This window comes from Brassica rapa, chromosome A03, assembly GCF_000309985.2.
Source record: "Brassica rapa cultivar Chiifu-401-42 chromosome A03, CAAS_Brap_v3.01, whole genome shotgun sequence".
In the NCBI taxonomy this organism is placed as follows: Eukaryota; Viridiplantae; Streptophyta; class Magnoliopsida; order Brassicales; family Brassicaceae; genus Brassica; species Brassica rapa.
The window spans coordinates 10,731,304-10,757,120 of NC_024797.2; the positions used below are offsets into that span (position 1 = coordinate 10,731,304).

At 33.8% G+C, this 25,817-nt stretch overlaps 4 protein-coding genes across 5 annotated transcripts; all 4 read right to left on the reverse strand.

Annotated features, from left to right (window-relative positions):
* Positions 1–922: 922 nt before the first annotated feature.
* On the reverse strand, positions 923–7,058 carry LOC103858018 (receptor-like serine/threonine-protein kinase SD1-6). The gene is made up of 8 exons (XM_009135291.2): positions 6,834–7,058; positions 3,324–6,089; positions 2,619–2,753; positions 2,334–2,530; positions 2,040–2,250; positions 1,729–1,966; positions 1,464–1,614; positions 923–1,388 (listed from the first exon to the last, which is right to left on the reverse strand). The coding sequence occupies exons 2-8, from the start codon at positions 4,732–4,734 to the stop codon at positions 1,062–1,064; spliced, it is 2,670 nt and encodes an 889-aa protein (XP_009133539.2). The 5' UTR covers positions 4,735–6,089; positions 6,834–7,058; the 3' UTR covers positions 923–1,061.
* A 156-nt stretch (positions 7,059–7,214) lies between these two features.
* LOC103858019 (serine/threonine-protein phosphatase PP2A-3 catalytic subunit) lies at positions 7,215–10,651 on the reverse strand. 2 transcript variants are annotated; one of them, XM_033289103.1, is made up of 12 exons: positions 10,435–10,651; positions 10,192–10,399; positions 9,720–9,776; positions 9,540–9,623; positions 9,376–9,447; positions 9,213–9,284; positions 8,982–9,022; positions 8,589–8,655; positions 8,077–8,268; positions 7,885–7,974; positions 7,683–7,790; positions 7,215–7,593 (listed from the first exon to the last, which is right to left on the reverse strand). In XM_033289103.1, exons 2-12 carry the CDS (start codon positions 10,282–10,284, stop codon positions 7,528–7,530), a joined length of 942 nt encoding a protein of 313 aa, XP_033144994.1. In that variant the 5' UTR covers positions 10,285–10,399; positions 10,435–10,651; the 3' UTR covers positions 7,215–7,527. The 2 variants fall into 2 exon arrangements, with proteins under 2 accessions (XP_033144994.1, XP_009133540.2); XM_009135292.3 differs by having other exon boundaries at positions 10,192–10,442.
* A 279-nt stretch (positions 10,652–10,930) lies between these two features.
* LOC103858021 (protein COLD-REGULATED 15B, chloroplastic) lies at positions 10,931–11,939 on the reverse strand. Its single transcript, XM_009135294.3, has 2 exons — positions 11,635–11,939; positions 10,931–11,379 (listed from the first exon to the last, which is right to left on the reverse strand). Exons 1-2 carry the CDS (start codon positions 11,832–11,834, stop codon positions 11,151–11,153), a joined length of 429 nt encoding a protein of 142 aa, XP_009133542.1. The 5' UTR covers positions 11,835–11,939; the 3' UTR covers positions 10,931–11,150.
* A 2,869-nt stretch (positions 11,940–14,808) lies between these two features.
* LOC103858020 (cold-regulated protein) lies at positions 14,809–16,092 on the reverse strand. The gene is made up of 2 exons (XM_009135293.3): positions 15,829–16,092; positions 14,809–15,138 (listed from the first exon to the last, which is right to left on the reverse strand). Exons 1-2 carry the CDS (start codon positions 16,023–16,025, stop codon positions 14,946–14,948), a joined length of 390 nt encoding a protein of 129 aa, XP_009133541.1. The 5' UTR covers positions 16,026–16,092; the 3' UTR covers positions 14,809–14,945.
* Positions 16,093–25,817: the final 9,725 nt, after the last annotated feature.

Genomic DNA, 25,817 nt, shown 5'->3' on the forward strand with positions numbered 1-25,817 from the left:
AAAAACATAATTTATTAAAACTGTGTAAATATAACTATTTATACTAACTAATATAGAGTGATTGCCAATTTATAAAGTTACATAATAATCCAGAAAATATAATGCCAAATACACCAGTTCGAAAATTATGTAATGCAAATTCGAAAAAAAAATTGGAGAGAAAACAACTACAACAGAATATAGATAGAACATATGAAGAAAATAAAATACAGTTAGTAAAGATGTTTCCAAAAATCAAAACTAAAATAAAAACACAATTATTTGATCAGTGAAGTAAAAATAGAAGTAGCTTGCAAATACTCTTTCTCATCCACCCCTCTTTATAAATAACACCTAACACTTATCTACAGCTACAACTTAATTTACTAATTTAATAAAAATATTTGTTGTTGTTGGAAAGTCCAACATCATTGTTTACCAGTAACTTTAGAACAAAAAAAAACCAATAACTTAATAGATAGTACATTTATTTTCATTTTGGCTCAATACACTTTCGGGGGCCAAAAAAACATTTCTCAAATTTTAGAATTATCACCAAGTGTTAGGATCACTTACACGCACGCGTTGGAAACGAATCTGAAAATCATTTTTGGCGTGTATACGTATACTTCGTAAGTTTGAGGATTACTCCCGTTTAGTTTATCCTGTACACTTTCAGTTAGACACAAGTTCATAGATCAAAAATCCAATGGCTTTCAGTTGGCAGCATGCCTGTAACAAAAAAAAAAAAACACGTCCACTCCGTATCCAACAAATAACTAATGTAAGTTCCCAGTAACATCGACATCTGAAAATTACATAAATATTTTAAACTAAAAGTGCATATTGCTGTTTTATAAAGCCTATCATGTAAATTTATGCTTGCCTTTTTTTTTTTGTGCAATTGTTAAGAGTTCGGGATTTAAATCCAAATTCTACAAACTATGTAGTGAATCTTCGTCTAAATTAGTAAATTCAAAGTTAAAGAGCATGGTTTCGAATCATGTAGTAAAATTTTACTATTCAGACTTGCATCGAAAAATAACATGCATATAAAACATATTGAGTGGGTAACGCTCAAACTATCGAGCGTCAATGACCGAGAGTGTTACTTGGTTCACTGTACATTCATCATTGCCCTGTGTACTTGACGACGAATCAATCTCAAGAGGATTTCGCCCAACGCAAAAACCCGGCCGTTTAGGCTCAGGAATAGCCATAGTTTCGCTTCCAATCATCACCATTACCGAAGCCATTACTGGCCTGTCTTCAGCACGTTCTTGAACACACAAAAGACCAATTTGTATGCATCTTAAGATTTCATGTGCCTGGCACGTTGACGATGAAGAATCTATGATGATCGGGTCTAGGATCTCTAGCCATTTTCCTTCCTTCCATTTCCTCCACACCTGTGCATAAAAGATGAAATGTTTTTTTAGTGTAATCATCAGAACTATATCGATTTCAAGTTGTTCTTATCTTACAAAGGCGAGGAGATTAAGGTCATGGTTTGAGTTGTAGAATCCGTTATTTTTCTTGCCACTTATAATCTCGAGGAGCAAAACCCCAAAGCTGAAAACATCCGACTTCATCGAGAATATCCCGTCCATTGCGTATTCTGGAGACATGTAACCGCTGCATAACAAAAATTTAACTCATATGTCTTCTTTCGAACTGAGATTAAAGACAAAAAGCTCATATATATATATATATATATAAAATTTATTGTTTTGGAAAATGATTGCTTACTAAGTTCCCACCACCTTCCTCGTATTAGCTTCAGCATCATCCCTTCCAAAGATCCTGGCCATTCCGAAATCTGAGATCTTCGGAGTCATATTTTTATCAAGCAACACATTACTTGCTTTCAAGTCTCTATGGATAATCATAAAACGTGAATCTCGGTGAAGATATACAAGTCCTCTAGCAATACCATTGGTAATATCAAATCTCATTTGCCAATTTAAGTTAGAGCGTCGGGTTATGTCTACAAATCAAACCAAAACCAAAAAACGTGTTATCTTGTTTAGAATAGAAACTGTTTAATTTGAGTCACTAACCAAAGATATGAGAATCAAGGCTTAGATTCTCCAAGTACTCATAGATCAACATCTTCTCCCCCTTATCGATGCAACAACCAATAAGTCGGACAAGGTTTATGTGCTGAAGCCTCGCAATTAGTTTAACCTCGTTCTTGAATTCATCAGTCCCTTGTAAAGACATTTTGGATAGTCTTTTAACCGCAATTTCTTTCCCATCAAGTAACCTTCCCTATTTACCATACATTTAATTAATACAATGAAGCCTTGTGCAGTGATTAATTTTCAGTAAGTTCTGAAACACTTTTTTTTTACCTTGTAAACAGTACCAAAACCACCTTTTCCAAGCTTGTTGGCGTTAGAAAAATTGTTTGTAGCCAAGGCAACAACTTCAAACTCCATCAATGAAAGCTCTAGATCATCATCATCAGTTTTGTTTTCTCTGGATATGTAGCGCCTGCTTGTTATTGCCAGTTCATTCATCAGCGAATCTTCGATTCTCCCTTGATCAACTGTTTCATCCAGACAGCAAAATCAACACATATTGAATTTCAAAATTATATTGACAAAACTAAAGGAAAATAAAATTTATTAATTTACCAATAGGTGTTTGAATTGCTATTGATCGCTTCTGCTTATTTTTCCAAAACCGGAAGATAATGAAACATAAAAGAAGAAAAATGGTCACTCCAATACTCAAAGCTATGATTTTTCCCCTTTTGCCTCTCTTGTCCACTGTAACAAAAAAGTAAGGGAATATATTTTATTCAAAGTAATAATGAAAAAAAAAAATCCCCACCAGTGTAAACTTGATATTCTATGACTAAACATTATATGAAAAAACAAACAGAATATAATTGTCATGGACTGTTGCATTGTATCCAAGAAAATGGTAAAACCTAAACATAACTTCGTAAACAATACTAATCTTGGGCAGTTTGTCTTCCCTGTCAGTAATATAAGCGCTGCACAAAACCTACACTGCATTTGGAAGTTGGAACCAATCACCAACAAGCTGTTGATCTAGTGGTAAATGAGTGTCTAGTAGGCACTACACCACTCAGATTCAATTTTTGTTAGAATGGACTATTTACATTGTGCCGGTTCCCGGAAAATAAGAGGTAAAACCATTTTAAAAAAGTTGGAACCTATCTTTGGTCCCTTCGTGAGATTATATTCACAAACTCCATACGACTTAGGGTCATAAACTTTTCATACGACTTTGGCTCATAAACTTTTTAATTAATCAACAAGAAAACCAAAAAAGACATTTTATAATTAAAATGCGAAGGACAAAGAACTAACCAAGATCAGCAGCGGCTAGTCTGACGTAGAGATCCTGACCTCCATTAGGAAAATTTCGGATATCAAAAATATCACCCTTCCAAATCACACAACCTGATCCTCCATCACGAATATCCATATTAGCAAACGCCGTGCAGTTACAATCCTTCAAACACCTCTCTTCACATTCTTTCAACCCAACCCCACTGTCCACAACTGTCACCGTAGTATCCGGCAACTTCATCTTCTTCAACCGCGCAAACCCATCTTTACCGCCACAGCTCAGCCTCGTCTTCCTCGCGCAACCACCTGTTTGGTTATTCCTCGTCTCAAACCCTTGGATACAGTTACAAACCGGCGAAGTGTTCAAATCGCAGTAACCGTAATCTCCACACTCTTTGTAGTCGTCACATAGGTCCCTTGGTAAATACCACAACTGTCTCCAACTCTGTTCCGTCTCGAACCAAGTGAACCGCTGTAATAACCCCGAGGAGCTTAGGATGACTCTCGAGTAAACGTCAGGTTTGGTGATTCGGTACGAGTAAGTCACATGTTCGTTATCCGCTGTGAAATTGAAAGCTAGGTAATCGATCGGTTTCATGTCGAGTACGTCACTTCCGAACCGGTTCCCACTCCACGGACCGCTCCTGTAGATAATCTCGTCTTTGTTCCATGCGTAAAACTCAGGGAAACCTCTGGTGGTTTCTAGTTTCGTCGAGAAATCTCCGCTCGACGGATCATCCGGGTTTCTCCAAGATCTCAAGTGTCTGTTCAAACCGGTTTTGCGATCCCAACCCAACTTCATCTCCGAGAGTAAAGTATCCGTAAGAAAATCGAAACTCTGCCACAAGAACACATCCTGATCGCTATTGTTCGATGGTCTGAGCACGAAGTTACCGTTATCGAGGAGCTCCGCAACCAGTGGAGATCCCGCGTCTCCTCCGGTCAGGTTGGTTGACCAAACAGGTGTTCCGGATTGGTCGAATATGACGAGGTTGTTGTCGGAGATTCTGAGAGTTCCGTTGGAGTTAGATAGAGGGTTGTCTCTGTTCGCAACCCATACGTAAGTTCTCGTAGGGATCTTCTTGTACCAAATCCCGAGATACCAACGAGAGCTTGAGGGGAGATTGAAGAAACCAAGCTCGAAGATCTCGCGAGAAGATACGATGGTTTTGTTGCTTCCGACAGTGAGAGATTCTGTGGACGACAAAGTGTTGGTAGAGATTGATAAAGCAGGTAACATAATTAAGACTAAAGTGTACAAACGATCGTAGTTTGACATACTTCTCATCCTTTTTTTCTTGAGAATTTTTATTTTTGGGGATTTCAAACATGTTTTGTGTTCTATGTTGAACGTTTTTCTCTTCGAATTATTACCCAATAATATATCATTTCGGGCGGCTTCATTAATTCTTGGTCTTCTTGTTGGCATTTTAAATATCTATTGTTCTATAGAATTGACCAAGCAAATGATAAGGACGTTTCTGTTTTTTTCTTCCATTTTTCTTTAACTCGTTTTCTATAGTTGTTTCACAATTATTTATCAGTTTTTTTTTTTTGTAATCTTGTAATTTTCTAAATAAACAACTATTCGTTTACTCCCAAAAGAAAAGATTTTGGAATTAGTAAAAAAAGATTTACTAATTCTTTTTTTTTAGTAATTCCAAAATCTTTTCTTGTTTGGTTAATCTTTTCTCCTACCCTCTACTACTTATATATGCATCTCGTATATGACACGCTACACACGCAAAGCGTTGACTTTCTTTTGTTACTAATAGCAAACAAGAAAAGATTTTGGAATTAGTAAAAAAAGATGTGATATCTGTACATAAACTATAATATCATACAATTTACTAAGAACACGCTTAAATAAAAACATTATATTGATTAGCCAAAGTATGAACATTAACAAATGTTAAATATTTGCATATATATAATTATTAGATTCTATTTTACATATATATAATAATGCTGTAATACAAATTTTTTGAGAAAGTTTAACCTCCTCAAACTTCTTAATATAAAGAATGGAAGTCCCTTCTTAATTACTCATACCTTAAACTTTCACAAGTCTAGTTGTATTATTTTCTCTTCACTTCTCTATTGTTTTGTTTATATTGCCATTGATTCGTTATTGTTTTATTTACCGGCCATATTTTTATCAATATAGTTGTTTTTCTATTATCTGTATAATACTTTTGGTATACTAATATATTTGTTTTTTTTTTTTTTTGAACTGATTTATGCATACTAATATATTTGTTATCTCCATTTTCATGTAGATGGGATATTAACCACATGGAAGGTCAAACAAGTCAGAAGGCAATGGAGCAAGTTTGAGTATTATTACTAATGTTGTATGAAAAAATTGATGGGAAGAGATTATATTTGATATATTTGAAGCTGGATAATTATCTAAGTGAAGATAAACTAGTAAATCATGTTGGAAGTACTGATGTCTTCATTTTAGCAATTGTTAAGGTCTGGATCCATGATATGATTATATGAGTAAATGAGTGATATATTAGGTCGATTTGTGGACTTTTTTTTTTGTTTTATATTCACAGGTTCAAAATATTTATGGATATTTTTTTACCTGCTAGCCCGTTATCGTTATTGTTTGCTTTTTCCTTTTTCCAGAGTATCAGAGACCAATTATGCCTCGTCCAATATGTTCAATAACTGGTTTATCTGATGGATGCATCGTGCCGTGCCGAAATATGTATATCTCTAACAAATATATTATTAGGGCTTCTATGTCATCCACCCATATTTATAAGGTAACACCTAAATATTGTCTTTTTTTTTTTCCCAACTAATTTTGTTATAGATAAAATAGATCCACACAAGACCAACGGACGAAGATATGTCCGTGATTAACTATGCCGGCAAACAACATGACGTTTCCAGAACCTTAAACCCACACAGGGGCAGCAGAAGCCCAAACATGATACAGGGCACAACGATTACAACCAGACTTTAGACTAAGCAACTAGATTCCAAACTACTAGTATCAATCTCAAGAGTACAGAGAAACCTAAAAAGAAGAGAACCTATAAAAGTTGCTTGACGTGAATGCCCTCGGCCAAACCACCGACAAACCACTTCCTCCTAGAACAACGAGGCTCCACCTCAGAAACCAGTAACACGAGCTTCACAAACCGGCCAGTAAGAATCACTCATAGATTCTGTCACACTCCCGGATACGGCTGAGTCGAAGACGACTAAAGTACGCCTTTTTGTTTTGACTATTGAACACCAATATATGAAACCACCACGGACACAGATCTCCACGAAATCTGCTCAAACAACTAGGAGCGAAGCCCACCCAAGCCGGAGAACAACGAACACAGGCCACGAACGGCAGAGAAACGGCTTAGACGAAACCCACAGCGAACTCTTCGAAATAGACACACCCTGAACCAGAGAGTACCCCACCAGTAGACTAGGAGATATGAACAATCAATAAAACTAACCAGATCTAAAAATAAATTCGAAGACAAAAGCTTTGGAAACTAAACTAAACCACACCTAAATATTGTCTACAACCACTACTTTATTTTCTAATTTAATAAAAACATTCATTTTCACAGGAAAAACTAGCATTTTTGTTTGCCAATAACTTTAGAACAAAAAAGATCTAATAACTTTTTTTTTGAGAAAAAGGATCCAATAACTTCTTCTTTTTTTGGTCAAAAAAGATTCAATAACTTAACAGTGCAAATTTGTTTTCATTTTGGCCCGCGTTGGAGAGGAGTCCGAGCTAGAGTCATTTTATGCATGCTTGTTAAGTTTGAGGGTCACTCTCAATCAGTTTATCATGTACACTTTCGGTTAGACGCATGTTCATGAGTTCCAATGAAAAAAGCTTCTTTGGATTTGTAAACTAAAAAGTAGTGAAATCTCCAAAAGAATTATAGAAACAAAAAGATCTCTTTAACATGAAAAAAACACATTCTGATTCACAGAAAAAAAAAAAAGAAATAAGCTAATAACATCAATCAAACAATGTGTATGATGGGGTACTGTCGAGTCAGTCCATTGACCTCTCTTTTTTTTCTTGGTTATAGAGGATGATAAGAGAGGACCTTCTTCGCCTACAATACACACTATATTCTGGTGGTGGGACTAAGTTGAACTTAAAACACATTTCTTGAGTTACCAACCAACTGTGACCTTTTTTCAGTTGTGGAGGCAGCTGCTGAGATGATTCTGTGTCCAGTGATCAGAGGAAATAATCTGGTGTTCTTCTAGTAACGTCTGGTTCTCCTCTCCTCGGTGCTGGCTCAAACTGCACACATTTTTTTTTTACTTTAGTTAGTTTTCTCCTTCTACACTAATTTCGTTAGCAGAAAAGACATATGGGTTTTGAGGCAAGACCTGGATGAAGCTGTGGTTCCTGCAGTCATCAACCTCAAGAATCGAAGCCATGTTCCCACAACGGTAACAGTAGTTTGGTGCACTGAAGATAGTTACCACCTTTTGTTCCTGTACACGGGAAAAAATATTATAGTGAGCAAAGATCTTAAACCTCGCAAACCATGGACGGAAGGAATACCGAAGGGTTGAGTTAAATTATTACATGAGCCCAGTTGTATCCATCCATAACCAGCTGATGAGCTCGGGCAATCAGCTTTAAGCCGTTTGAGTGGTTGAACTGTTCGGATATGTCCTATAGAAATAAAATGAAAAGAGATGAAAGTTAATTAGTAACTAAGTTTAAAAGGAGAGACAGAAAGAGATTCAGGAAGACCGTTCAGAGATTTGTAATTACCTGACCAAATGTATATCCGGCACCACGAGGAGAGATGCCCCAACCACAACGGTCATCAGGGTCAGACCATAATAAGTCACACATCGGCCCTTCATGGGGAACTTCTTGAACTCGATCAAAGTTCCTTATGTTGTCAAGTGTCTCGATAGATGGAGACAATCCACCATGAAGGCAAAATATTTCTGACTCAACCTGTAATAGAATAACATGACGATTTGATATCTAAAGAATGCATTGAAAACACCATTTTAGTCAGATAAGTCATACGTGTAATCTTCCATATATAAGATCTTCCGTACTTTGGATTTTCAAAATACTAACGTCTTGCAATAGATGTGACACTAGCAAAATAAATATAACGGCAAAATAGAAAATCAATCTTCAGTTCAAAAGAACATTGCTAGTACAAGACAAAGGATCAGTCTATATTAAAAGAATCTAGGACTTGATACTAATGTGAACACCAAGGTCATCAAAGAGGAAGAAAGGTGTGAAACATGATAGGCACTAACCAAGGCTGTCAGTGGGAAATAATCGAAGAGGTCTGTAAAGATTTTCCAAACATTTGCGTTGCCATACCTGCAAGGAAAGCAACATTTGCTAAATAAATGGCAAAATCTACAACCCAAATTAATCAAATGCGTATCTAGATTTAGAGGTTAATAAGCTTCAACTAGGATGTGCAAGATAATAAGTATAAGAGTGTTATAAGCAAGTAATCACAAGCTTAAAGGATTAATAGAAACAGGTAGGTGAGGGAGGAAATAAAAATGTAAGACAGTTTTGACATACTACCACACCAATAGACATGTAGCAACCGCAAAAATAAGGACGAGAGCAATGCGAATGATGATACAAATTACTTGCATGCAACTAACAGCAGCTAGAGAAGACAGAGGACTCACTTTCGCAGACATTCATCATAAAATCCATAAACCTGAGTGATCTGCCAGACATAAGAAAAGAGAAGGAAAGCATGCGTCAGATAAGAAAGTAGAATGGCAGAAAGTACTAATCACCAAACTAATGAGTACAAATGTATGTGGAAGAGAAGAAGAAAATTTTATGAGAAACATGTGTGCCAACAACAAAAGTGGAAAAAGGTGTGGAGAGACGATAATAAAGCATAACTCTACCTGACGACTTTCATGGTTTCCTCTAAGAATGGTGATTCGCTGAGGGTATCGCAACTTCAAGGCGACTAACAGCTGTAAAAAGAAGAAAGAGTATCAACATGCTTCATATTCCGACCCAAAAATATAAATCTTAACTGGAAGAGAGAAAAAAAAGTCGTCGTACCGTAACAGTTTCAACAGAATAATAACCACGGTCAACATAATCTCCCATAAACAGGTAATTGGTATCAGGGCACTGCAAAAGAGTCGAAAAGCGAAACTTATAGAGCTAATACAAAACAGAGCACCAGAGTCAAATACACGAAAAGGGTAATTAAGAGATGTTACCATTCCCCCAATACGGAAAAGTTCAGCAAGATCATGGAACTGTCCATGAATATCACCGCAGATTGTCACAGGGCTTTTCACAGGCTACATTGCAAGAAAAAGTTGAAAGAGTGAATTCATGTGTAATTAATGCCACAGTCTACCACATTGAAAATACAATCACCAAGAGGAAGAACAAACCTGAACGTTGCTTTCATCCATTAAGATCTCCTTGGCTTTCTCGCATAATGATCTAACCTAAACAAAACAAAACAAAAACAAGGTAGCATATGATATACTTACTTAGAGAAATCTACTTGGCACACAGAGCAAACAGGAAAATCAATGCTAAGTAATCAAAAAAATCTTATCTGGCTACATCAAATCACCAGCTCCATAGCAAGAAATGTTAAAGCACTCAACATTACCAGGCACATAAGAATACAAACAACTTTAGCCAAAATCATCATCAAACCATAGAAGCAAAGCCAGTTCTCAAATCAAGATCTAACATTTTTGCCGAAAGGGTCTCTAGAATCTCCAAATCAAATCCGATAAAAAGCTCTAACAGATCCAATCATTCGATACAACGCGAGTCCATAACAGCAAACGTAGAAGAAAATGTCAAAGGGTAAAGGAAGAGTTTATCATCTACGGAGAGAGTGGCGGGCACCTGTTGCTCGGAGAGGGGCTTGCACTGCATCAGCTGCCCGATCTGCTCATCGAGATCAATGGTTGCGTCCGTCGGTATCGAATTCGCCCCCATTCTTCGTCCGATCTGGGAAAACAGATCAGCGACCAGGATTAGGTTTCCAAATTAGGGGAATCTCTAACCCTAAATTGGATTGAATCTGCGTATTCTTCGCTTTTTCCCTCTCTCTCTCTCTCTCTCTCTCTCTTTTTTTTTTTTTGTCAACTCTCTCTCTCTCTCTCGCTCAGTGAAGAAGAGAAGAAGAGATGGCGCGTGAAAAGAGAAGCGAGTGGTGGTTTGTAGCTTTCGAGCTCTATTTTTGGATTTTACCATAATACCCCGGCTTTATTAAAATCGGCATCGGTACGGGTACGAGAGGAAATCATATAACCGGGTTTGTTTTCTGCGTCATCCGGTTTAATAAAACCGGTTCGAGCTTATTTAACTGATCTTAGAGGCGGGCAGTTCGTTTCTTTACCGCCAGTAGAGAACGACTCGACTCTGTTTTAGCTATAATCATAAAGAAGCAAGTGAAGTCTCCGCCTTTTGATTCTGTACGCGAAGCGATGGATGTGGAGTTTCCAGGAAACTGCATCCCCTTTTTGTTTTGAAGAGTATAGGGTAATTCTGAGGAAGATGAACAGGTCAAGGAAACGTGTGTTGCAAGCATCCAAGTAACAATCACCAAGTTTCACAGTGTTTGTGCATCCAAGTTTTGAAATCCATAAAAGTTCTCTTTTATTAAGTTTCTCATTGATATACTTTGAAGACATCATCAAGATATAATGATGAGTAGTTAAGTAACATATCTTTATTTCAACTAGTGAAATAGAAGTTTTAAACAAACTGATCTTATTGTAAAATAATAAACATGAGACAAGAAGGATAATCTAGATATACATATATATATATATATATCTAGGAGTTAAGTGGTTGAAGCATCATGCTTTTGTGGCGTCCTTAGCCTCTCCTGCTTTACCCTCAACAAACTCGGCAACTTTGTTCCCAGCTTCGTTTCCTTTTGCCTTCACATAATCCAAAGCTTTCTGAGCTTCATCCACTGCAGTGTCTTTGGCTTCAACGTTCTTATCAACAACGTAGCCTTTTGCTTTCTCGCCATTTTTCAAGGCCTCCTTTGTCTTCTCCGTCGCGTAATCCGAAGCTCTCTTTCTGTTCATGTATGTGTATATTCAGATTCATTGTTGACAAAACGTATATCCACATTGGCTAACATGGAAGTATCTTACTTAATTTTCAAATATTTGAGTCAATATGTAAACTAAAAAATTAGAAGAGATATCAATTATATATTATGGTTTATGAACCTCTATATCTTGAATGATATTGTAATATCATGGTTAGTAATATATATATATATATATATGTGAGAGTTTTTGGGTGAATAAGTTTAGACTTTAGACTTACGTGGCTTCATTGAGGTCATCCAGAATGTTGCCGTCACCTTTATCGGCGTAGATCAACGACTTCTTGCGCTGAGCGACGACGACGAGCTCAGTTTTCCGGCCAAAACCGACGGCGCCAACGCCGCTCTGCTTGGCTATGCCGCTGGAGAAAGAAGAACCAATCCCAATGAGAACAGCTGATCCTGAGAGTGACATAGCCATGAAAGTTCTCTTTAAAGAGTCAAAAGCGAGCAAAAGAAATCAAAGGAGGAGTTTTAATAGGAACAAGAGTGAGATGAGTAATAATCTATTCTCCAATAGTATCATAGTTTTATAGATACTAGACCAACTGCAATCCAAATCACGTGGCATCGTAGAATTTTTTTATAATGCATTGATGTTATTTTCTTTAACTATTGAAAAAACAGGTCGGCCATCAAAACTTGTGGTGATATACATGTTAGCATTTCTGCTTTTATTTTTTGCAAAATTAAAAACAAAAAAATCGGAGTTGTGGGTCGTTATCGTTACTTCACGTGTACCACCTTTGTTGTGATAAAAACAAAAGTATACGTCGGCCAACATGTTAGTAAATCTACCCAAAAAAAAAAAAAACGTATATGATGGCAAGCCTAAAAAGTTTTCAAAGTATAGATATAAAAATATAACGTATATGATGGCAAGCCTATCACACTTATAGAGTGATATATGGTTTATGGTATTTCATGGGGTTCCATTACATAAATAACAATTAATTAACGTCATATTTGTAATTTCAAAAGGCATACCATTATATTTATTTTCCTTTAAACAACATATTTATCTACTAAAACCAATTTTTGTAATTTCAAAAGGCATACCATTACATAAATAACAATTAATTAACGTCACTTTCAGAGATATCCTATCCACTAGGAACTTCTAAACAGACATGGTATAATAGCTTAAATAAAAACTACAAACCATATTTTCACAAAGTTGCATATATAACGGTCACCGGGTGCAAGATTAGTTTTTTCAATTAGGATTTGCAAAATGGGTTAAATCGTTTCATTGAATGCTATATAACATTGATTTTTTTTTGTACAAAATATTAGCGTGGTGCATCGATTTTCTGATACATCAGAGCCAAGCCATCAGGACCGGCTCAAAGAAATCACGAATCTTGGACAAAATGGTTTAAAATATTTTTATACCTAGATGGGTAACTTAAAAATTGAGCAAATTGCATAAAAACTCTCAAAGTGGTATTCATTAACACTTTAAACTTTTAAAGTTTTTCATTGGCATTTTAAACTTTCAACCTAACATTTGTATCGCAAAAAACTTTAAACTTAACTTATTTGTTCATCAAATTGTAACTAAATCTTAGAACATGAATCTTTCAATGTCGACCGCAAGATAACTATTCATTTACATGTAATATGTAGTGACATGTCAGTCTTTAATAATAAAATAAATAAAATTAGATAATATAACTTTTTTTCTAAAATCATATTTTAAAAGAAAAATCTTTCACATGTTCAAGTATTAAATTTTAAACTTTCTAAAAGTAAATAAAATATTCAAAGACTTTTTTATAAATTGTCTAAAACTTAAGAATATTATAAAATTCGAATTTTTTAACACAAATTCAAGTAATATTGCAACACCGATTCAAGAGCGGAAGAACACCGATTCTGGTTGCAACAGACGTAGCAGCACGTGAGTCTCGACATTCACCACGTGGCTCATGTTGTGAACTTTGATCTACCAAATGACATTGATGACTATGTCCACCGTATTGGGCGGACAGGACGTGCTGACAAATCAGGACTTGCAACTGCCTTCTTTAACGATGGCAACACTTCCATGGCAAGACCGCCCTCGCTGAGCTGATGCAAGAAGCTTACCAGGAAGTCCCTGAATGGCTCACACGATATGCCTCGCGTTCCTCTTTTGGTGGTGGTAGGAACCGGCGTGGTGGTGGTTGGTTTGGAGGCCATGATTTTAAATAAGGGTCATACCTTTACAGTAGAGGAGGAGGCGGTGGTTGTAGCAATTACTGTGGCGGTGAAGGAGAAGGAGGAGGAGGCTATGGTGATGGATATGGTGCCCCAAGTGGTGGATATAGCGGAGAAACTCCAAGTGCTTGGGGACTAGGCTCCTAGAGTGTTTTTTTTTTTGTTATAATTCTTTGATTACTGTTTTTATTCTAAATTTCCAAAGAGCATGTATTAGTGTATTACCCCTTTACAGCTATATGAGATTTCATTGAAGAGATGGATACATACATAACTAATGTTAGGTGATTTGATCCTTTGTGCTATTTTTAGGGGATGTACTAAAAGTAACAGTCGCCAAGCTTCACAGTGTTTGTATCTAAGTTTTGATCATGTTCCTGGTTTCTTATAAAGTTATAGCGCAGCTTCACTTAGTTTTGAAATCCATAGAAGTTCTTTTTTATTACTTTTTTAATACTTTGATTTTCTCTTCTATTCTCCTAAAAGAGCAAGTTTGAGAAGTTGTTCAGACAAACAAACATAAAAGGAACAAACATCAAAAGAGAAACACAATTGAAGCAAACCACTTGAGGGTTGAAACAGAGACAAGCGCCTAAAATTGGATAAATCTGAACCAAGTTTCGATGAGAGGAGACGAGCTTGCGGAAGAGCGAAGAAGAGAGGCTCGGTTACTGATGTCAAGACCATAAAGCTTTGCTCTGAGAGTGAGTTGAAATTCCTTTACCAAAGTGATAGCCGGCCTACTAACATAGGCGAATGAAATCTGACATTTCTTTCTTTCCAAAGAGAATAAAACCACAGCATGAAAAATGAGCAGGCACACCAAATTTAACTCCTTGTTCGAAACTCTCCTTTTAAGCCAGATAATAATGTCAGTCAAAGAATATGGAGGAGATAAATCCTATGTCTGAAGAAGGACGACCAAACATCCAGCGAATAAGGACAAATGACGAACAACTGTGCACTGGTTTCATCATTAGCACCACATAGCAAACAAGAGTGAGGGACATTCATACCCCATTGGATCAATTTATCTCTCGTTGGAAGCCTTTCACCCAAACAGTTTATCGTTGGAATACCCCGTTAGTTCTTTTTCATTCAGTTTCTCATTAATATATATGCTTTGAAAACATCATCAAGATCTAACCTAACTTACGGTATGGTAATGGTTTAAACTTTAAAGTATGATGATGAGTAGTTAAGTAACATATCTTTTATTTCAAATAGTGAAATAGAAGTAAAAACAAACTGATCTTATTGTATAATATTAAACATGAAACATGAAGGATTGATACATATATATATATATACTAGTTAAGTGGTTGAATCATCATGCCTTTGTAGTGTCCTTATCCTCTCCTGCTTCGTTTCCTTTTTCCTTCACATAATCCAAAACTTTCTGAGCTTCATCCAATGCAGTGTCTTTGGCTTCAACGTTTTTCTCATCAACGTAGTCTTTTGCTTTCTCTCCATCTTTCAACGCCTCCTTTGTCTTGTCTGTCACGTAATCTGAAGCTCTCTTTCTGTTTATGTATATGTTTCATTATTGGCCAACATGGAATATCTTAATTTACTGGATTCTCAAATATTTGAGGCTAATATGAAAAGAAAGATCAATTTATCTATTATGGTTTATGAACCTCTGTATCTTCAATAATTTAAAATATAATATTTTCTCTAAAAATACAAATTTTCAATGATAAAATTAAAAGATTAAATCTAAACTTATTCAGATTCATTATTGACCAATGATTTTAAATATATATCCACAATTGCCAACATGGAATTATCTAACTGAATGCTCAAATATTTGAGGCTAATACGTAAGCTTAACAAACAAAGGGAGATCAATATATATTATGGTTTATGAACCCATATATCTTGAATTATACTAGAATAGTTTAAAATATAATTAGCTCTAGGACACAAATTTCCGTGAAAAGACTACACCATTAGTTTTGATAATTTCCTTTTATTTTAAGAAATTTTAGTCATTTATTTACTTTAAAGGGAGCTACTCAAAATATCTTGTTTCTCAAATATTTTCCAAGAAAATTTTAAATAAAATATAGTTTTTTAAAATAATATAAAGTTCTTTTTATTAAAGCAAATCGTGTACGGTATATATGTTTCAAACGACCACTTTCATAACCGGCTAGGGTGGGTTATTTATCAAGACAAGATGTTAAAAGAGAAATTAAACATAGACTTACGTGGCCTCATTGATGTCATCGAGAATGTTTCCATCACCTTTCTCGGCGTAGATCAACGACTTCTTGCGCTGAGCGACGACAACGAGCTCAGTTTTCCGGCCAAATCTGACGGCGCCAACGCCGCTCTGCTTGGCTACGCCGCTGGGGAAAGAAGAATTAATCCCACTGAGAACAGCTCCTGAGAATGACATCGCCATTGAAGAGAACTAGAGAAATCAAAGGACGAGTTTTAAGAGGAACAAGAGTGAGATGAGTAATAATCTATTCTCCAACAGTATCATAGTTTTATAGGTACTAGACCAACTACAATCCAAATCACGTGGCATCCTAAGGATATTTTTAAGGCATTAATATTATCTTCTTTAATAAATATTAGGAGAAAAAAACAGGTCGGCCATCAAAAGTTGTGGTGATATACATGTTAGCAGTTTTGGCAACATTTTTGGCAACACAAGTTTTAGATGTTAGCATTTCTGTTTTTATATTTTTGCAAAAGTAAGCAGTAAGAAATAAAAGTTGTGGGTCGTTCTCGACTTCTCGTTACTTCACGTATACCACCTTTATTGTGATAGAAACAAAAAGGAAAAACAAAAAATACGTCGGCCAACATGTTAGTTTAGGTTTGCAAACTTTTTTTTTAGGTTTGCAAATCTAAATCAACCAAAAACAAACTTATATGATGGCAACTCTAAATGTAGAGCTTAGAGCATTTTCAATCTCACTCTATTTTTTACTTTAAAATAGAATTTAGAGTAAAAATGTTCTAATAGTACTCTATTTATCACTTTGTAAAAAAATAAGTTTACTCTAAATATAGAATAATTTGTTTTTTTTGTTCATCACTCTATTTTCTACTTTAAAATAGAGTACCATTGGAAGAAACTCAAACTTTATTATAGAGTTACTCTATTTTATTGTGAAAAAAATACATTATTAGAGATGGTCTTAGAACACAAAAAGTTATGAAAACAGAATTCTAAAAATATAATATATTAATTTTATATAATTTGATTATATAGTTAAATTTAATAATAAAAGGGGAATTAAATTACTTATAGAATGACACATGTTTTGATGGTAATTCATGGGATGAGTTCTTATTTGAAAATTTCTATTCATACCTCTCCTATTTATTAAGATTTTATTTGTGTTGAGATATCGACTAAAAACTTCTAAAAGGACATGACCAATAGTCTAACTAAAGTCTAGAAATCATATTTTACAGTCATATATATATATAACTGTTTTAATGTCGCGGGTTAAGTCATTTCATTTTAGTGTAAAAAGAAGAGCTTATAAGCTTGGTACATCTTCTGATTCGTCGGAACCAAGCCAGTAAGTATCTCCATTTAGAATACACCGCATTTCAATAGGAATTAATGAAATTTTCAATTGAAAATTTCATTTTTTTAAAAAAAAGATGGAGCAATACCATAACAAAAGTAGAGTTTTTTTCAGTTCTACTCCATTTTAAAATGAAAAATGAAATAATGAACAAAAAATAAAAATACTGATTTATTTATAGAGTAGATCTATTTTTACTTCATCAAAAAATAGAAAATGAAGTGGATATGAGCATTTTTTACTCCAAAATTTATTTTGGAACGAAATATGAAAGAAAGTTGGGGATGTTCATCGAAACTAGTAAATAGTTAAATTTATTCATCGAGAAAACTTGTTAAGTTAAATTTATAATCATATATTTCCAATCCATTTTAAAAACTTGTACCAAAAAATAACTCGAACTTTTGAATTAAAAATAGTTATATATACTGATTTCATTTTTTTTTTTAAGATGGAGATACCATAACAAAAGTATAGTTTTTTCAGTTCTACTCCATTTCAAAATGAAAAATGAAATAATGAATAAAAAAATAAAAATACTGTTCTATTTATAGAGTAGATATATTTTTACTTCATACAAAAATAGAAAATAAAGTGGATATGAGCATTTATTACTCCAAAATTTATTTTGGAACGAAATATGAAGGGAAATTGGGGATGTTCATCTAAACTAGTAAATAGTTAAATTTATTCATAGAAAAAACTTGTTAAGTTAAATTTATAATCATATATTTCCAATCCATTTTAAAAACTAGTACCAAAAAAAAACTCGAACTTTTGAATTAAAAATAGTTATATATACTGCAAGTACTTCTTTTTCATCGTGGTCCACTACCCCATATCCGTACATGGATTCTATACCACAAAGTTTTAACCACAAATATGCTGCTTTGAGTATCATGTTTGTGGTGGTGCATAATAACAAGCCTTTCCAATAATGATATATATCATCTTTATCAAATTTATCAGAATTATAATAAGGTGTATATATCCTTGATGCTAATAAGTTTACTTGTAATCTTAGGTAGATGGATCAGCAATTCCTCGAAGTTTGATGTTTCATTCCAACATGATAACAATAGCATGCTTTAATTTGCTGCTGCTGATTTCCACAGTTGCAAGCAATTTCAAAGATGTAACCACCCTAGAGAGAATCTCCCTTACCAAATAATTAGGAAGCTTGTACATCACCATCATACTAACAAATACATTTATACTTCGAACCAATTAACAGAGAAACAGAAAAGTTTTATTTACTAGAGAATTCTTCTGAAACTGAGCTGCTTGTTATTTACATACAAAACCCTTTAAACCAAAAAAACACACTAATCTTTAAACCGCCGTGTTTCCTGTTTATCTTCCTTTCTCCCTCTCCTACTCCGAAGCTCTCCGTGCTTTCTCGGCCGCTGTATATTTGCCTATGTCAGCTTGTTCCTTTGCCTCTTGCCTTTTTTGAGCCGCCACATGTCCAGTTTCCCTTGCCTTCTCCGTCACGTAATCAGAAGCTCTCTGAGCACCTTTACCAACACTTTCCTTAGCTTGCCGTCCTTTCTCGGTGACAGTATCAGCTGCACTCCGACCACCACCACCACCACGGATTGACACCTGACCTTTCCTTTCTCTTATCTCCTCACCTCCTGCGGCTAAAATCTGCGCATGCCGTGCTTTCTCTCCATGAAAGCCATGAGCGCCACTCTCTAACTCTTCTCTCCCTTCTCCCGTCAGCTCTACTCCTACTCTCCCAGGACCTTCTTGTCCGAACACAGCAGCAGCTTCTCCGCCTCCATGACGTCCTCTCTCCGTCGCAGCGTGAGTAACATGGACACCACTGTCTCTCCCTTTGTCTTTCTCCACTTTAACTTCCCTCTGCTTCACCACATTCTCTCTTCTTGCTTGCTCTGACGCCATTGTAATTATATGCTAATTAACAATAACAAACACCTTTCAAGAACACACAGTTTAGTTTCAAGACTATAGTTAGATGATTCTTGTCGAGGTTTGATCCTTCTTCTGCTTTTATAATCGACGAACATCTTTAACCTAAAAGAAAGAATTATCTGGCGGTGTGTGACGTGTTGAGTATGTTATTGCAAACGTGTAGGGATGTGTGATGTATCGTGACTCAGGTTGTGGGGAATAGATCAACGTTAATGTTATTGAGCCAACGAGAAGAAGCCAATCATCTCGGTTTTAGACACGTGTTGTTGCGTACTAGCACGTGGAGACGGACCTTCCAGAGCATTGTGTCGTCTCGACGTCTCAGCTTTTCAGTTTGGTCGGTTCCAAGTTCCAACTATGGAATCGCATCACTATGCTTCTTTTTGTATGAGAAAAAAAGCTATGGAATCGCATCACTACGCTTCTTTTTGTTTTCAAGCAGGCCCATTTGATTTTAGGTCCAAGTATATCGCTAGCTCAATAGGGTAATAACCTGGAAAATTCTCGTAGAGTATTTCATTTGAAATAATTACTAAGTGCGTCCGCCATGCGAACATAATTGTCTTACTAATATTTATTAATAAATATATTATAAATTTAAAAACCAACAAAATAATTTATTGTCATACACTTATTTAATCTATAACAAATTTGACATAAAACTATTTATATATGATGCAGTTTTTACAAAAACATATATATATTTATTTATTTATTTTACAAGACTCAGAGTATTATGTTATGTAAATATTGTAGAAATTTCTTTATATATAATTTTGGTTGTGCTTTTTTTCTTTTTCTTTTTCGTTAATTATCAAGATCTTCCATTATGTTTATCAACATATGGCTAATATATAAATTTATAATTATTGAGTCTATTTCAAAAAAATTTAATTCAGAATTTTGATTTTTACTAAATAAATATATGTTCACAAATTTATGTACCAAAAATAATATTATTTTGGATAATAATACACTAGATATGAATTTTTCTTTTTGTCAAAAACATTTTTTAAAATATTTTATTATAATTAATTCATGTTTAATGGTTAATTATATAAAATAAATAAAACTAAATTAATTATTTATTAAAGGTATCAATGTATTTAGCCAGTATAACTTTTAACGTTAGAGTTTGATTGCAAAAAAATCATTTCGTAAATAATAGTATAGATTAAACTACCATGTTTTGTGCAGAGTTAATTACTTTAGTATCTCAAACGTTATTTCAATGAAGTATTAAGCGACCAAAATTCAAATCTGATTAAAGGTGGATGGTTCTTGAGTAACATATACGATGATGAAAAAAGAAACAAAATTACATGAAAAAAGAGTAGAGTAAGTTCCAAGTATCAGACAAACCAAGAAGGCTCCAACGGCCAAAGTCATTACCAGAATATTCTATTATAAATGATACATACATACATACATATATATATATATGTAGATATCATAACGTTGTTTGTAAATAGGTACATATATTAATGTTTAATCAAACATAATAGTTGTGAAAGCATTATGGTCCAGTGATCAAAATTTAAAGGTTTTTACACAAGATTTGGAGTAAATAGAGTTATTCGTTGTAGTCGTGTGTTGCGAGAAGAACTATATTAAAAATTGTTGTTCGTGAAGCTATTCATGATGTAATATTATATGATGATGAAATCAATAATTTGACTAGTGTTTAAAAAAGAACAGAATAGTTTTTTTTTAAACAATTGATGATAATGAAATTCGATTGCTGATGGAGGTGACATGAAGGTAAAACAGATTCATAGAGGATCGGCATATGCGCACATGCATTTTCGAGCATCTAACTTCAGGTGGCAACAAATAAAATCATGGCAGCATATAATTGGTCTGCTATATTATAGATTTTATTTGAAGTTTCATCATCCATTGGCCAAAATACTTGAGTATGTATGTATAGACCCAAAGGTGGCAACAAATGCAATATTAGCTATTACATTATAAGGATATGTTTTCAATTATCCACACATCCATCCGTGTTTCACAGGCTTACAGCACGTCGGACGATAGTGGCGTTCCTTTAATCACTGTAAGTTATTCAGTTAAGTTCTATTGTTGCGTAATTATTAACTTGGATTGGTATTTTAACCAAAAACAAAACATGGACTGATTAGGGCTAACTAAAACTTTGTAACTTTTGTCATCTATATTAACTATTACATCGTTTAAAGATAAGTTGATAAAGTCTAAGATCATTGAAATGTTTCTTTTCCGTTTAAAGCTAAATACCTGTTAAAAATATCTAATGTTCTTTTATTTTACTATTCTGTTATTGTAATTTTACTATTTCCAAAAATTTCAAACACAATGTTTATTGATGCTTGTCTAAATGGAATTCTAGATTTTATTTGAAAGTCTCATCATTCACTGGCTAAATACTATCCAGACCAAAGTAATTCCTCATCTATGGGAGGGTACTGATTTATTATAAATATAGAAGAATGGCTAACAACAAAAAAACGAATGTAATTCTTTTGTGTTGGCAACAATACAAAATTGAGCTGGACGGTAATGCGATCTAGTTACATATATTCTTTGTTCGTACATACAATATGATCTTAATTTGAAAACAAAATAAAATACTATTGATTAAGCATAGGATACCTGTAGTAGTTGAGCTTAGAAAGCGTGGATAGCGTTTAAATAAAACTATTAATCGAATAATTAAGAAAACCAGATAATCACATACGTGGTTTTGTATATATTATCAAGTGTCATGGTGGAAGAGATCCAGATAGATAAGTTACAAAAAAAAAAGAGATACAGATAGATAAGAATATACAACGAACAGAAATGCAGCTATTACAATAATTTTAACAAAAACAATGTATTAAAAGGTAATCCAATTAAAAAACAACGCATGTATAAATAAATTTCACTGTGTAGTTACAAGAACTAAAGAACTGTATTCGTTTTATTCCATGTAAATAACAAGCACTTACATATTATATTTACACAAACGAGAATTTTATTTGGCCCATTATAAATCTATTTTTCTTTGAGGAGTGCCAGTTTTTTGTCTAATTTATTTAGTAGAAAGAAATCCAAGACCTTGTGGCCTGTGGTTCCTACTACACTTGACACTTTCTGTATTAACTTCCAATATTATGTGGAATTTTAGATAGGTGCATCTAAAAAGAATATACCGTACATAACTTTTCTAAAATATACAAAGTCCATGTTCTCTCGGCAAAACCCACAAACCATCAAACTCAAAGCCAGGCAATGAATAAAATCAAACATCATTTTAATTAAATACTGTAACTATTTAAGTTAATAAAGTATATTTGTCGACGAGTAAAACTGTGAAAGATTCTGATCTAATATCTTATAATTTACATGAAACTCTAATCTTGGTGTTATAACTGGTACCACTATGTAAAAGGCTTATTTTTCCTTTCGTGTGTTTCTCTGTCGATATTGGATAGCTGGTTTTGTCTACTTAATAAAATGAAAAAAATCAGTTAATGCTTAAATAAAGAGACTAAAATGATGTAAAACATTACTATTAGCACGTAACTGCACTTATTTTCCATTGTAAACACATTTCCTCGTTTGTCTATCTTTGATTGGGTCCATTCACATTCATAATCAAACATTACAGGCTGAGCACTGTATTATGTTTTGTACGTCTCTAGCAGAACAAAAAATGTGACGTGTGTTGAATAAACAGACTAATTGTGATTGGTGTGGCTTTTGCTAGTTAATGAAAGTGTTTCTGTAAAATCTTATATACTAAAATTAATAATATAATTTTCTAAACTCATTTGTTTATCTGTCAAATTTATGACAATTATATGGATCAATCATAACTATATATTTTCCATTTTTAATCTTCGAGCTTTTAAATTTTTACTGGCACCGCACGTCAACGCCTATAGATAAAAAAAACTGAGCATTCACATGAAATTTAAAAGCAACTATGGCATATGTTTAAAGAGAACTTATTACATACGTAAGAAAACTTATTACAAATGTTAGCCTATGTTTAAAGAGAAATTATTAAAAATGTTAATCAAATGGCTTTGGTCTAGTGGTAAATGTCTCACGTAAGTATAATCATGGATTTGATTCTTTTTGGCCACCGAGGTATTTTAAGTGGTAAAAAAATGTAAATTTTGCGGGTTTTGCGGTAATCAGTCATTGGGTCTAAAAGCTTTTGAGATCATACTACGGTTATAAAAAAATAAATATATTTGATGGGTTTGATAGTCACATTTCACATATACGTGATTCGCCATTCAAATCCATTTTTTATAATACTATAGTTGAGACCCATATACTCTAAAAATATATATGATAACCTTTTATTTATTTATTTATTTTAGTTTAATAATGTGTCTTGAGATCTCTATGTATTTATATCATGCATGTTTCTTTTGGCTACGTGAATAAAATAGCCGGTTTTGTTAAACCGATAGTTAGCAATTTTGTGTATGTCACTTTATCAACAAACAAAAAAAAGAAAAAAAATGTGTGTCACTGTCGTCCCCCATCCTCAGTTTGGCGGGCTCGAGGACATGTTTTCGAATAATCCTTCAGAGCTTACAGAACAATCCGTCATTGAAACTTAACAGCGTTACATTGACTGTGTGCTAGCTGGTAGACACATCGGTGACGCTAAGCACCAGCTGGCGTGATCAGTGTTTGCATTTATCTCCATTTCCTTGCCGACTTCTTTAGTTAAAATCTTTCTATTTTCCTAGTATTATTTTTGTTATGTTCCTAAATATCCTTTTATTTTTTTCATTTATGTATTATAGAGCGTTCACCAGTTGAAAAATATATAATCATTCTGAAAAACATTTGACTTTTCTTTAGAAAACTATTTGAGAGTGAGAGGCATGACTTAGAATAATATGCATGTATTGCTTCAGTGCAATGTATGTAATCAGTGGTTCCGTAGGTCCGAACGGTACGGAGCATGTGGAATCGCGCAATGGTCTACGAAATTAAAAATGAAATAGGGAGTACTAGAAAGTAGTTATGAGTATTAATTTGTTTTGTTTGATGAACTAAAATGATTAAATAGTAATCCCAAAAGAGAAAAGAGAACTATGACAGGCTTTTCAAAGATACCCGTTAACAAAAACAAATAAATTGCCAAGCTCTGCATTTAGAGGGTTTTCATAATAATAATAAATTTCCATTTATTTGTATTTTGTTCTTTTCATGAAAACCTCTTTTCCATCTCTTTTCAAATCTCAACACGCAACGCAAGAACTAGGCTTGTAATATTCGTTTCATTTAAATAAGAATAGGCTATTGTCACACAAGATTACTTTATCTGCTTGTAAGTTATAAACTTATAGTATTACAGAAAGTTATAAATATTACGATAAATATGGTGGCTTAGAGAAAAGGTTTTGCTGGCTTGATAAATACATTCAACTTCACAAGACGATTTTGGCCTCGATCGTGATGTTTTTTAGAACGAAAGTTGAAAACCTAGGTGGCATTTTCTCTCGTTTATTCCTTTTTGTTTTCATTTTAGTTAGTCAAAGACACAAATATGTATGTATAACTGATTTGCCAAAAAAAACAAAGTCAGTGATTTGTCTAATTATATATTTTGAAATACTCTTTTATTGGCTAAACACCTTTTCTAAAATCCTCATCTTATATATTAAAAGAGAAGTCACAACTTTGACTCATGTGTGATTTTTTAAAAAATGGACTTAATGAACCTATTACTAGAAAGTCATGTTACATTCAATTTCTAATATTATTATTATTATAGATCTAAATAACTCACTTTCTAGATTATAGGAACTAAATAATATGTCTACTACATTATAGGAATTAAATAATTATCAATCTTTTTCTAGCAAAAAAAAACGTGATCTGGAAACAACCAATTCAATAAAAAAATATACGATAAAATTATTATGTTTTAAAAATATACGATAAAATTATATTAATATATACCAATGTAGAATTAAAAACAAAATGTTTATATAAAAATAAATGAAAATAAAAATCCGCGCGGTTGCGCGGGTCGTGATCTAGTATAGATTAAAGTATAAATACGTAAGCAATTACCATCACAATTTAGAAATTGATCATTTGAGCGGCAAATTTAATGCTACTGGTCTGTACAACGCCCCTAGAAGTGGGTTTGGTAAATGAAATATGCAAAAAATAATATTAATAAAAAATAATTTACATGTCGTGCATTGAATATTGTACGAAGGTTTAGTGCTAAATTCTAATAATAGCCTGCTTATGCTATTGTATAGCTTGTGATTAATAAATGTTGCAAGAAAATTAAATTTGGTAGAGTAACATTTAGGGAACATGAGTGAACGTGCTTGAATCTGCATGCCTTGACATTTTGGGGAAATGAATTAAACCATATACTAATACATCACGTCAGAGGCTATTGATAAATGATCATGTTAGTGTACGCATTTCATTTGCTGGATGCTTCGTTTTCAAAATTAGAGCAATTTCTCTATATTTTATGTAGTAAACTTCTTTTTTTTTGAAACTGGAAAACAAAAGTTTATGTAGTAAACTTTAACAAATACAATGTATCATATAAATACATTGATAGTTCGTTATCATCAACATTAAGCAATACAGTACATGATAAATATTTCAAATTATCTAAAAGTATACGACAAGTCTTAAATAATAAGTTTGTTTTCGAATAGTGTGTGTTCAAAACTCAAAGG

Bases quoted from the DNA above. Each gene is read 5' to 3' on its own strand.
- LOC103858018 (XM_009135291.2), bottom strand. From the start codon at position 4,734: ATGCCAACAAGAAGACCAAGAATTAATGAAGCCGCCCGAAATGATATA. The intron at 2,251-2,333 runs GTAAAAAAAAAG...TATGGTAAATAG, and splicing joins GTTTTGGTACTGTTTACAAG to GGAAGGTTACTTGATGGGAA. The intron at 1,967-2,039 runs GTTAGTGACTCA...TTTGATTTGTAG, and splicing joins CCTTGATTCTCATATCTTTG to ACATAACCCGACGCTCTAAC.
- LOC103858019 (XM_033289103.1), bottom strand. From the start codon at position 10,284: ATGGGGGCGAATTCGATACCGACGGACGCAACCATTGATCTCGATGAG. The intron at 9,777-10,191 runs GTGCCCGCCACT...TGTTTTGTTTAG, and splicing joins AGCCCCTCTCCGAGCAACAG to GTTAGATCATTATGCGAGAA. The intron at 8,656-8,981 runs GTGAGTCCTCTG...CTTTCCTTGCAG, and splicing joins TATGATGAATGTCTGCGAAA to GTATGGCAACGCAAATGTTT.
- LOC103858021 (XM_009135294.3), bottom strand. From the start codon at position 11,834: ATGGCTATGTCACTCTCAGGATCAGCTGTTCTCATTGGGATTGGTTCT. The intron at 11,380-11,634 runs GTAAGTCTAAAG...ATACATGAACAG, and splicing joins GATGACCTCAATGAAGCCAC to AAAGAGAGCTTCGGATTACG.
- LOC103858020 (XM_009135293.3), bottom strand. From the start codon at position 16,025: ATGGCGATGTCATTCTCAGGAGCTGTTCTCAGTGGGATTAATTCTTCT. The intron at 15,139-15,828 runs GTAAGTCTATGT...ATACATAAACAG, and splicing joins GATGACATCAATGAGGCCAC to AAAGAGAGCTTCAGATTACG.